General features: G+C 38.9%; 1 protein-coding gene across 11 annotated transcripts in view; it reads left to right on the top strand.

The window, feature by feature from the left end:
* LOC126481648 (MAGUK p55 subfamily member 7) overlaps positions 1-12,582 on the top strand; it is a 270,264-nt gene that overhangs the window by 34,481 nt on the left and 223,201 nt on the right. For all 11 annotated transcript variants that reach the window (XM_050105568.1, XM_050105560.1, XM_050105567.1 and 8 more), the window contains exon 4: positions 5,511-5,642. In XM_050105568.1, coding sequence (XP_049961525.1) covers positions 5,511-5,642 — 132 coding nt within the window. The remainder of the gene's footprint in view (positions 1-5,510; positions 5,643-12,582) is intronic.

Below are 12,582 nucleotides of genomic sequence, written 5' to 3'. Positions count from 1 at the left end.
AACTTTCTTAAATGGTTTGCCATAAAGAATAAGTCACATGAAATACATAGCCGAAATGCTTAGAAATATCAACAATAGTTTAAGTGATCGTATGACAGTTCTTTGGTTACAGAAACAGGACAAATCTGAATTTGTTAAGCATAGCTGTAGGCATGAATTGCAGAATTTACACAACTAGCTCAGGGGAATAGATCATTAAAATAAACAAACAAACCACATGTAAAGTCCCATGTCTAATATAGCACTTGAAATTGTTCTGGCAGATCCATTGAATGCACAACTTTCAGGTCTGTCACCAGATACCGTTCTATAAATTATGCTACATTTCTTTGTAACACCTGCTTGATGTCATCAAGAGGTTACTGCTGGCAGGAAGCCTCGATACCAGGTTCTTGCTGCATTTTGTATGCCCATGCTCCAGAATGTCCATTTACAGTTTGTATAATCACAATGCATTACTAGGGGCTAGTTACAAGCCAAAGCCAGTAGCAACCACATAACATTGTCGAGCAGTTGCTCCGATGACATAATTGCAGAATTATGTGTGATGTGTGTCAGATCTGAGAGCCATATATTCATAACTAATCACCATTACATATTAAATGATAAAATTTGGAAGAGGCAAGTCACAAGAGAGAGTATACAAAGATGCTGAATTGTATATAGCTGATGTGTCAGTTTGTAATTAAAAACAATGTAAATAAATTTCTTACATTATACTGTTTAAATTCATACACAGTTTAGCTATTGTTGCTGAGAAAAGTATTAAATGGTCCTTTACAAACAGATCTCCATTGACTTAATAAAAAACAACAACAACAATAAATGCAGTTCTTTGCTGCACAAGAACAAACCACACTACTGTAAATAATTGAGGAAAACTCAGTAAATGAATCAGAGCGTAGTAAATTCTCATGGTTTTATATTTGTAGAAGCTGGGAATTTATTACAGACATTTTTGACTGTGTAAGCTCTGCAGATTTTGCTTTATGGGCAGTGGCTACTTTGGAGGTGAAAATGTCAAAAAGTTGACTTACAAGGGGCGCTCAATAAGTAAGGGAACACTTTTTAAACCAGATTGGTTTTATTCAGGATTCCAAAATACCATATCATTCCCTACTCTTTTGGCCACAAACCTCTGTTTATCAACATAATTTCTGTTCAGTGCGACAACCTTACTCCATGTTACTGTGAGGACCTGTGTTCTCGCTTGGTACCACTGTATCGGTTGACGTCAAACCTCCCCATCATCTATGTACTGCCTACCATCGAGTACATCCTTCATTGGGCCAAATAGATGGAAGGTACGAGATCCAGGCTGTAGGTGAAGTTTTGTGAGCTGCTCATGGGTGCACAGACTTCTGTGAGATCTTGTATTGTCATGTAGAAGGAGAAGTTCATTTCCATTTTTGTGGCAACAAACTCGCTGAAGTCTTTTCTTCAGTTTTCTGAGGGTAGCACAGTATACTTCACAGTTGATCATTGCACCTTGAGGGAGGACATCAAACAGAATAACCCGTTCAGAATCCCAGAAACCCTCACCATGACTTTACTGGCTGAGGGTGTGGCTTTGAACTATTCCTTGTGAGGAGATTTGGTGTGGCATCACTCCATGGATTGCCATTTTATGTCCTGTTGGAAGTGATGAACCAATGTGTCATGTGATGACATTCGACAAGAAATTGTCTCGATCAACCTCGTAATGCACAAGCAATTCTGCAGAGATGGCTCTTTGTTGCTCTTTATGGTTGTCTGGTAGACGGTGAGGAAAGCAGGGGGCATTCACTTTAGAGTACCCCAACTGGTGGACGGAGTGTCAGCATTACCACCAGAGACATACAGTTGTGCAGCGATGTGTTTAGTTGTGATCCTTCGATCACCTCAAATGAGAGTGTCCGCACACTCCAACACTCCAGGAGTCATGGCTGTGTGTGGCCGGTTGGCACCTGAGAGATCGGACAGGTTTGTGTGACCTTGGTGCTGTGATAATAACAGACAACTCCACCAACCACTCACTGTGCTTTTGTTCACTGCCATGTCTCCGTAGACATTCTGCAAGTGCCTTTGAATGTTTGTGATGCTCTGGTTTTCCACCAAAAGAAACTCAATGACAGCTCTCTTCTTGGAATGCACCTCTGTTACAGATACCATTTTGACGGCTGTATATAGTCCCACATATTGGAACTTCATGAAACTCTAGGGGTTGAAGCATGAATATTCCACAATGTACCACAACAAATTCCACAGTTTTTCTGCCGAAACTGCCTGAGAAAGAAATGTGTTGCATTACTTATTGAATGCCCCTCGTATTTTCCCCATTCGCATTCACTATTGTTTTGTGGCATCATATTGTGAGGGGAACTCTACATCTTCTGTTACGTAGAAGCATGTAGTAATCATAACAAGTAGTGCCCACACTAGAACCTCTTGTACACTCCACTTTAAACAGTTGAAAATACTGACAATAGTCTCACAATACATGTACTCCCATACAAAGTTTGTTGTCTGCCATTAAGCACTGTTCAGAATCGACGGTAATATTATTAAATGTAATACTAGAAACTAAAATGATTTACACTGTCCTTTAGAGTGGCATACTTACCCAGTGATGTGAAGGAACTAACAGAAAAAACTAACTTAACTAATGAACACCCTACAATCATCTTCTTCCTCTCCCACTCCCCGTTGCCTCCTCCACTGCCATCCATATACTTCCCCTTCACCCTTCCTGTCCCTTTGTTTCCCAATGGAAAATACTTTGATTGGGACTTACTTTCATGGGACAAGAAGTGATGTAAAGGTAATGGGTTGAGATATGAGCTCTAGAGTTTGTGTTTGGAAAGAATGTGCCACGATGGCTGGAAAATGGTATAAAAGCCACTGTAATATACTCATATTGCGGTCCACCCCCGGTACCTGAGTGGTCAGTGCGACAGACTGTTAATCCTCAGGGCCCGGGTTTGATTCCCGGGTGGGTCGGAGATTTTCTCCGCTCAGGGACTGGGTGTTGTGTTTTCACTAATCATCATCATTTCATCCCCATCAATGCGCAAGTCGCCGAAGTGGCGTCAACTCGAAAGACTTGCACCAGGCGAGCGGTCTACTCGATGGGAGGCCCTCGTCACATGTCATTATTATTATTTATCATATTGCGTATGATAAAAGACAATCAAGATTCAAAATGAAAACTACAAATTATTCTTCTAGAACTGTTATGAATAGAGCAATAACAATGTGGTGTAGATACCTGTGTAACAGAAGTTTGTACCTTTTCAACATTACCCACGTAGTTGGTCTTTCATAATGTTAAATGCTTTATACACTTAAAGTGTGTGTCAACATTGATTGAAATCTTTGTCTGATTTTGCAGATCAACTTCTGAATTAGTCAAATACTGGTTGTATGTTAGTACTTGTGTGGCATATTTGTGTGCCTGCAGCCTCTTGAAATAGGAAATCAGCTATCTACACATTATGAGAGGTGTTTTAGAAGGAATATTAGACACGATTGTGTCAACAAATTTATGACAGAGAACTTCTATGTTAAAATAGTTTGTAGGAAGTTAGTATTTAATTTTGTTCCATAATTTTGAGGATTCACTATTCTTCTCAAAACTGGGTGTAGTTGGCATCAGGGAGTATCCACAGACCTTAGTTGTACGAAACTACCTAATTTTTTTCAGTCTGCAGATCACTGCTTTTTCCAAGTTACCTGTTTCAGGCAATGTCATCCATGTTCAGATCATATGCTATAGTTACAGAGTAACGTATTATGAAGGGACTGTCAGCCCATCTGAAGATGGGTGACATTGCCCAAAACAAATGATTTGGAAGCAAAAAGCAATTCCCTGTGATGTTTTTCATTAGCAACCAAGTTTTTCTGTATCTGTGGCTATGTCTACATTTTACGTCACTCTGCTTTGAACTTTAGGTGAGTTGTGAAAGTTTCTGTTAAGTGTTGTTTGGTTGTGGGTGGTCCAGTTCGTCTGGAATCGGTATTTATGTCTAGTCTATAGTTTACAGTAATATTTTTGAAATAGTTATAAGAAGAGACTTTTGTATGACGTTTAGCTGTTAACTTTACAGAATAAATCTCAGTGGCAATTTCTTGGGGTAAATATTTCTTTGATTTTTATTGAAATACTCCAGAAAATTGTCATGTAAGAGGATGATTAAAAAAATGTTGGCATTCTTCTCTGGTCAGAGTAGTGGCAAATAGTAAGTGCAAAGGAAGCCAGATTGGCACTTTATTGATGTAGATTTTGAAAGCATTGCATTGTAATCTACCTGGGCACAAAGAGATTTCATTGTTCATGTAGTGCCCCTTAATATCTTTTTCAAGGATCTGCGATTCACAGTTACTTAGCTTTAAATAGCATAAAGCTCTTGGGTTTCCAACCTAGTGAGTTCATTGAAATGGTTTACTGCTTTGATGAATGTCACCCCCACATCTTCTGGTAAGTGTCAAGACAATATCTTGGTTATCCTTATATAGGCGCTCCAGTGTGGTGAGTGGGGGTGGGGGAAAGGCCACACTTAAGTCCCAGTATGGTTAGTCAGTCCTGTGTTATTTTCCTCTTTGTATGTTATTTGATCTCTTCCTGTGTTAGTATTATAACGTGGAACTAGGACAAGAAACTGATGTTTTTGCTATTTCTATGACCACCCACAGCAAAGTTCAGAAAGACGCTTAAGAAATATCTTAAAACGATCTACCAACCACGGCAGGTGATTAGTGATCTAGTTGGGTCAGTTAAGGATTTGGTGGGACTGTGCACACCTGGCATCTATAGCATTCATTGTGAGAGAGTCACATGTTGTACAGTGGGCAGACACAAGGCTGCATTCAGCAATGCAACTGGAAGTGTGCCAGATGTATTTGCCTGGGGCACAAAGACAAATCAGGAGTCGTTGAACACACCTTGGAACAAAGCCATGTGTTTGATTTTGAATGGATGAGACTGCTCTGCAGGATGAGTAGACATTGGGACAACATAAACAGAGATGATAGTGCCAACTATGTTACTAAGTTGTGGTTTGGACCCATTACTGTCCACAATACACTGTGAGCACTCCTATATGAGAGACATCCATAAGGCGCATGAGGTGGAGTTTGATTGTCTACCCTGATACTCTGGCATGGATTCTCATCCATCCCCACCCACCCTGTGGCGAAGGAAGGGTGTGCCCACCACACTGCAGTGCATACATAGGGCTAATCAAAGTACAGTCTCAACACTTTGCCAGAAGATGATGGGAGTGACACACATTGTGCCATTTTAATGAACTCACTTGGCCTAAAACCCAAGAACTTTATACTAGTTCCAACTCACTGAGAAAGAAAACTGGAGCATATTAAATTGTATAGATGCATCAAATAACCAAAATTATCATAGGGAACTAGGCATATAGTTCATGAGTTAGCATCTTGGTGTATGTGGTTAACTCCTAAAGCCACTTAAAACAGTCATGGGAATTCCTATATTAAAAAAAGAAATTATGTTTTCGTAGGGTTTGTTATGTGCACATGATGCTGTGGCCCAGAAGGACTATTTCCCTCGTCTTCCGGAAATTCCATTGGAGGTTGATGAGGATGAAGAAACCATTAAGATAGTGCAACTTGTGAAGAGTAGTGAACCACTGGTATGTTTTATTTAAAATTACATTTCTTGAGGCCTTTTTAGTGTTCACTGTGATGTTGACGTGTTGTTTGTGATAACAAGTTTCTGATGTCTGTAATTTGAGTGTTTCAGTTATTCTGTAGTTTTGTGTAAATTAGAGGTTTTACAAAGTTGATGTTTCAGCTGCAAGAGACTATTGTCATATTATTAATTTTGTTAAAACAAATTATCCCTAAAGCCTGCCGTTTGTATTGATGAGAAGTATTATGAAATTTTGACTTCTGGTATTGTGATTCCTGAAAGCACCGTGGACTTAGATGTAAAATGCATTATTTTCACAGACTCAAATTGTCAATTCCTTTAACTTTAATTGCAATTTGAAACTGATTTTGCGGAAGATGAAAGTAAAGAGTGTATATCAGAAGTGTGCTTCTTTTGTCTGTTGAAATTGCTAAATGTACTGTATGGAAATATACACGCCCTCCAGTGTCAAAAATGTGAGAATTCACTCTGAAAGATTTGATAACAACGGGGTTTTGGTCCAGGCTCATACTTAATATATAAAATAAACAATAAAACACACTAATCAGTGGAGAGAAAATAAGCTTATTTTCTAAAATAAGAATCATAGATCACTGCCTGTGACAAGTATATCCAGTTTTGATAAACATACAAGAAAAATAAGGTGTAGCAGCTTGAAGATAATATTTTGTAGATACTTTCAACAATGTGAGTGTGTTAGAGACATTAGGAATGTCCTCATTTTCATGTTCAGGATAAAATTCAGTCATTGCCAGCCACATAATTAAAATGGAACTATCTCTGTGCAATGTTTATTATTAAGATTAAAGAACTTTTCAACTCTCAGAGAAACATGGCTATACCAGTTTAACTCGCAGATGAAGTAACACTCATATGTTTGTATATCTCTTGGTGGTAAGAGATCTAGAAGTGTGGCCTTATCTCTTCAGTCACATTAGCAGAAGAAAGGGTTTAACCATACTACTGCATGAAAGTCTAGGTCTGCAATATAAAATTACAGTAATGCACCCATAACTAATAAGTCTCCTCTGCTAGCAGAAGAGTGTTAGTGATTACCTCTGTACTCCTGATTTGTTTTGAAATAAATGACATAGAAGTGACTATAGATCACATGTCTGTATGCGATTTAGGTCCCTGACAACAATGTTTCTGGTTAGAATACATATAGTGAAACAAACATGTAGCAAAAACAATCATTTCTTGATAACTCCCAGACCCAAATAATTCCACATCCTCCTTGCAGCCAGATACGCTCTATGTAATTTGACTCTCTTCCCAGAGATGCAAAAAAACTTATAGCATTTTTTTCTGAAAGTAACTGCTTTAACATATTCTGAGTTAATGAACTTAAAGGAAACTGTTGTGATGACATGTGAAGATAACTTTTCAGGAAAGCAGGAATTTGTATTATGACCTGCATAAATGAAAAAAGGGAAGTTCATAGGTGGGATGTGTTTTGTATAATGTACCATCATTGCAGTAATGGAAACCTTAAGTTGCTGATCTACTTACACTGATAATGACACAAATTAGTTATAAATTAATTTATGTATGTATATTAGGAGAAAAACAACACTGATGTAGGTTCAAATCCGTGTCTGACCATCCTGGTTTAGGCTTTTCATGATTTCTGTAAATTGCTTAACCCATTCATTGTATCACCATGTTGCAGGTCTTCTCTCTCTCTCTCTCTCTCTCTCTCTCTCTCTTTTTAAAGAGAACTGAACTCACAGAGTTGCAGTGCTCCAACATTCCCTCTTCTAAGTTCTCAGAGATTCTGCCAGGTATCTCTGCTGTGAGTATTTGTCAATTGTTTTCCAAGGATACATGTGTCTGAAGTCAGCTTTCTTTGAAACGCAAAAAAATCAGCCACCATATATATAAAGCGAATTTTGTAAGAGACAGAGAACTAATTATGGGAGCTTTCTCAAATAGTAGTAGTACGTCTGGCAAGCGATATCAGTATTATTGTCTGTTTTTTGATAATATCTACGCATCAGTTCCTTTGCTGAAGTACTTGCATCAACAGGAGATCCTTAGGCTAGGTACCTTTGGAAGAAAGTGAATTCCATACTGTAAGTATCAGTTGTGAAGAATAAAAGAAACATGGATATTTGGTAGATTCTCTCGCTGACATCAGTGGAGCAGTTTATGTAGTTGGTGGGAGGGATAGTAAGATAGCAACTGTGCCATCAACATTTGCAATGGAAATGTCTAAATTACAGGATCAGCACTATGAAAAATCTCAGAAAAAATATATTTCCACTGACAGGCCATTGTTTATTGGAGAATATAATTGGCATGTGGGTGAGATGGAACTGATCGACAGTGTTATGGGGAGGTACCAAACAGTCTTGAGGAACAAGAGATGACGTGTCTGTACATTTTGCCTTTTTTAAAAAAATATTTTTTGACAGTATTGTAGGAAATTCATCATTGCTCCACAAATGTGTGCAAAAAGAGACAGGATATTCAGAGAAAAGAATGAATTTAGCAGAAATCCCATTTGATTTGGCAGAAGTACTGTGCAGTCTAAACACAAGACCATCTGGATGCAAAAAATCTTGAGCCTCAGTGGAAGAGGATATTCAAACCGAGAAACACAAAGGCCCCTCATAGTATGTTCCACCAAAATATATACATGAGGACTAAGTTGGTCATTGACCAATATGGGATGACAAAAGGATTAGGCTATGTACAGACTGTGTGAAAACTGTGGTGTTGAACTCTGTTTCAACAAACTCAATAATTGTTTCAAGAGGTTTTATATCAAGTAGCACATCTGAAACGGTATACTTCATGTTGTTGTTGTGGTCTTCAGTCCTGAGACTGGTTTGATGCAGCTCTCCATGCTACTCTATACTGTACAAGCTTCTTCATCTCCCAGTACCTACTGCAACCTACATCCTTCTGAATCTGCTTAGTGTATTGATCTCTTGGTCTCCCTCTACGATTTTTACCCTCCACGCTGCCCTCCAATGCTAAATTTGTGATCCCTTGATGCCTCAGAACATGTCCTACCAACCGATCCCTTCTTCTAGCCAAGTTGTGCCACAAACTTCTCTTCTCCCCAATCCTATTCAATACCTCCTCATTAGTTACGTGATCTACCCACCTTATCTTCAGCATTCTTCTGTAACACCACATTTCGAAAGCTTCTATTCTCTTCTTGTCCAAACTGGTTATCATCCATGTTTCACTTCCATACATGGCTACACTCCATACAAATACTTTCAGAAACGACTTCCTGACACTTAAATCTATACTCGATGTTAACAAACTTCTCTTCTTCAGAAACGATTTCCTTGCCATTGCCAGACTACATTTTATATCCTCTCTACTTCGACCATCATCAGTTATTTTACTCCCTAAATAGCAAAACTCCTTTACTACTTTAAGTGTCTCCTTTCCTAATCTAATCCCCTCAGCATCACCCGATTTACTTTGACTACATTCCATTATCCTCGTTTTGCTTTTGTTGATGTTCATCTTATATCCTCCTTTCAAGACACTGTCCATTCCGTTCAACTGCTCTTCCAAGTCCTTTGCTGTCTCTGACAGAATTACAATGTCATCGGCGAACCTCAAGGTTTTTATTTCTTCTCCATGGATTTTAATACCTACTCCGAATTTTTCTTTTGTTTCCTTTACTGCTTGCTCAATATACAGATTGAATAACATCGGGGATAGGCTACAACCCTGTCTCACTCCTTTCCCAACCACTGCTTCCCTTTCATGCCCCTCGACTCTTATAACTGCCATCTGGTTTCTGTACAAATTGTAAATAGCCTTTCGCTCCCTGTATTTTACCCCTGCCACCTTTAGAATTTAAAAGAGAGTATTCCAGTTAACGTTGTCAAAAGCTTTCTCTAAGTCTACAAATGCTAGAAATGTAGGTTTGCCTTTTCTTAATCTTTCTTCTAAGATAAGTCGTAAGGTCAGTATTGCCTCATGTGTTCCAACATTTCTACGGAATCCAAACTGATCTTCCCCGAGGTCCGCTTCTACCAGTTTTTCCATTCGTCTGTAAAGAATTCTCGTTAGTATTTTGCAGCTGTGATTTATTAAACTGATAGTTCGGTAATTTTCACATCTGTCAACACCTGCTTTCTTTGGGATTGGAATTATTATATTCTTCTTGAAGTCTATGGGTATTTCGCCTGTTTCATACATCTTGCTCACCAGATGGTAGAGTTTTGTCATGACTGGCTCTCCCAAGGCCATCAGTAGTTCCAATGGAATGTTGTCTACTCCCGGGGCCTTGTTTCGACTCAGGTCTTTGAGTGCTCTGTCAAACTCTTCATGCAGTATCATATCTCCCATTTCATCTTCATCTACATCCTCTTCCATTTCCATAATATTGTCCTCAAGTACATCGCCCTTGTATAAACCGTCTATATACTCCTTCCACCTTTCTGCCTTCCCTTCTTTGCTTAGAACTGGGTTGCCATCTGAGCTCTTGATATTCATACAAGTGGTTCTCTTCTCTCCAAAGTTCTCTTTAATTTTCCTGTAGGCAGTATCTATCTTACCCCTAGTGAGACAAGCCTTTACATCCTTACATTTGTCCTCTAGCCATCCCTGCTTAGCCATTTTGCACTTCCTGTCGATCTCATTTTTGAGACGTTTGTATTCCTTTTTGCCTGCTTCATTTACTGCATTTTTATATTTTCTCCTTTCATCAATTAAATTCAATATTTCTTCTGTTACCCAAGGATTTCTATTAGCCCTCGTCTTTTTACCTACTTGATCCTCTGCTGCCTTCACTACTTCATCCCACAGAGCTACCCATTCTTCTTCTACTGTATTTCTTTCCCCCATTCCTGTCAATTGTTCCCTTATGCTCTCCCTGAAACTCTGTACAACCTCTGGTTCTTTCAGTTTATCCAGGTCCCATCTCCTTAAATTCTCGCCTTTTTGCAGTTTCTTCAGTTTCAATCTGCAGTTCATAACCAATAGATTGTGGTCAGAATCCACATCTGCCCCTGGAAATGTCTTACAATTTAAAACCTGGTTCCTAAATCTCTGTCTTACCATTATGTAATCTATCTGATACCTTTTAGTATCTCCAGGATTCTTCCAGGTATACAACCTTCTTTCATGATTCTTGAACCAAGTGTTAGCTATGATTAAGTTATGCTCTGTGCAAAATTCTGCCAGGCGGCTTCCTCTTTCATTTCTTCCCCCCAATCCATATTCACCTACTATGTTTCCTTCTCTCCCTTTTCCTACTGACGAATTCTAGTCACCCATGACTATTAAATTTTCGTCTCCCTTCACTACCTGAATAATTTCTTTTATCTCGTCATACATTTCATCAATTTCTTCATCGTCTGCAGAGCTAGTTGGCATATGAACTTGTACTACTGTAATAGGCATGGGCTTTGTGTCTATCTTGGCCACAATAATGCGTTCACTATGCTGTTTGTAATAGCTAACCCGCACTCCTATTTTTTTATTCATTATTAAACCTACTCCTGCATTACTCCTATTTGATTTTGTATTTATAACCCTGTAATCACCTGACCAAAAGTCTTGTTCCTCCTGCCAGCGAACTTCACTAATTCCCACTATATCTAACTTTAACCTATCCATTTCCCTTTTTAAATTTTCTAACCTACCTGCCCGATTAAGGGATCTGACATTCCATGCTTCGATCCGTAGAATGCCAGTTTTCTTTCTCCTGATAACGACGTCCTCTTGAGTAGTCCCCGCCCGGAGATCCGAACGGGGGACTATTTTACCTCCGGAATATTTTACCCAAGAGGACGTCATCATCATTTAATCATACAGTAAAGCTGCATGTCCTCGGGAAAAATTACAGCTGTAGTTTCCCCTTGCTTTCAGCCGTTCGCAGTACCAGCACAGCAAGGCCGTTTTGGTTAATGTTACAAGGCCAGATCAGTCAATCATCCAGACTGTTGCCCCTGCAACTACTGAAAAGGCTGCTGCCCCTCTTCAGGAACCACATGTTTGTCTGGCCTCTCAACAGATACCCCTCCGTTGTGGTTGCACCTATGGTACGGCCGTCTGTATCGCTGAGGCACGCAAGCCTCCCCACCAACGGCAAAGTCCATGGTTCATAATGCCTTGATGTCACAAGGTTGCAGACCTGCAACATACAGTTGTTTCAATAGAGATTTCATTCTTTGAAATAAATTATTATTTTTTTTATATTTTCCCCTCAACCCATGTCCTCTGAAGAATTTAATTTTAGCTACTCAAATTATGGAGGTACAAAGGGTAAAGGCATATGTTAAGATGGTTTCTTTGCCCAGTTTGCTTTTGCATTATTCTCTAATCAGAGCTTGTGCTCCACCTGTAATGATCTCGCCATTGATGGAATGGTAAATCCAAAACACAACTTCGCCTGATAATCTACTCAGTTGCCTTTTATCTCAAATATTTCACACTAAACATTTGTGTAACTTTCAATAGAACACTGAACACTGACAAAGTCAAAATCTGTTTAATACAAACTTTAGAGTTATCTGGAATTTACATCCCTGATAAACTGTAGAAGGAGTGGCTAATATTTGGGAAATTTCCAGCTTTCTGCGTGACATCTACTGGCAACTTGTTACAGTCTTAAGCTACATAGTATAAAACTTTTTTTTCTAAACCCTAGATGGCATACATAGTTGATACAGAGATTATTATCACTTCTAGTATAGTGATGGTAAACTGCATAAATTATCTCAAATTCACTCTAAAACAAGGTTATGGAGTACGTGTATTGACAAGTAAGTTTATGAATTCCTAGATCCCTCAAGAGTATTTTGGCTGATGTTTGGTTGTCAGCTTCACACAATAGTCCTGTTGCACAAATACTTTTCTACTCTAGCTGCAACGTCCATGAAGGTTACCAATAGTATTGAATGAAAGTATGCTAGAAACCCTGTCTGTAGGCCAACACAGAT

The sequence above is a fragment of the Schistocerca serialis genome, chromosome 5 (assembly GCF_023864345.2).
Source record: "Schistocerca serialis cubense isolate TAMUIC-IGC-003099 chromosome 5, iqSchSeri2.2, whole genome shotgun sequence".
NCBI classification, from domain to species: domain Eukaryota; kingdom Metazoa; phylum Arthropoda; class Insecta; order Orthoptera; family Acrididae; genus Schistocerca; species Schistocerca serialis.
Note: the sequence above shows the minus strand (reverse complement) of the source record. Positions and strands in the feature narration are given on the sequence as shown.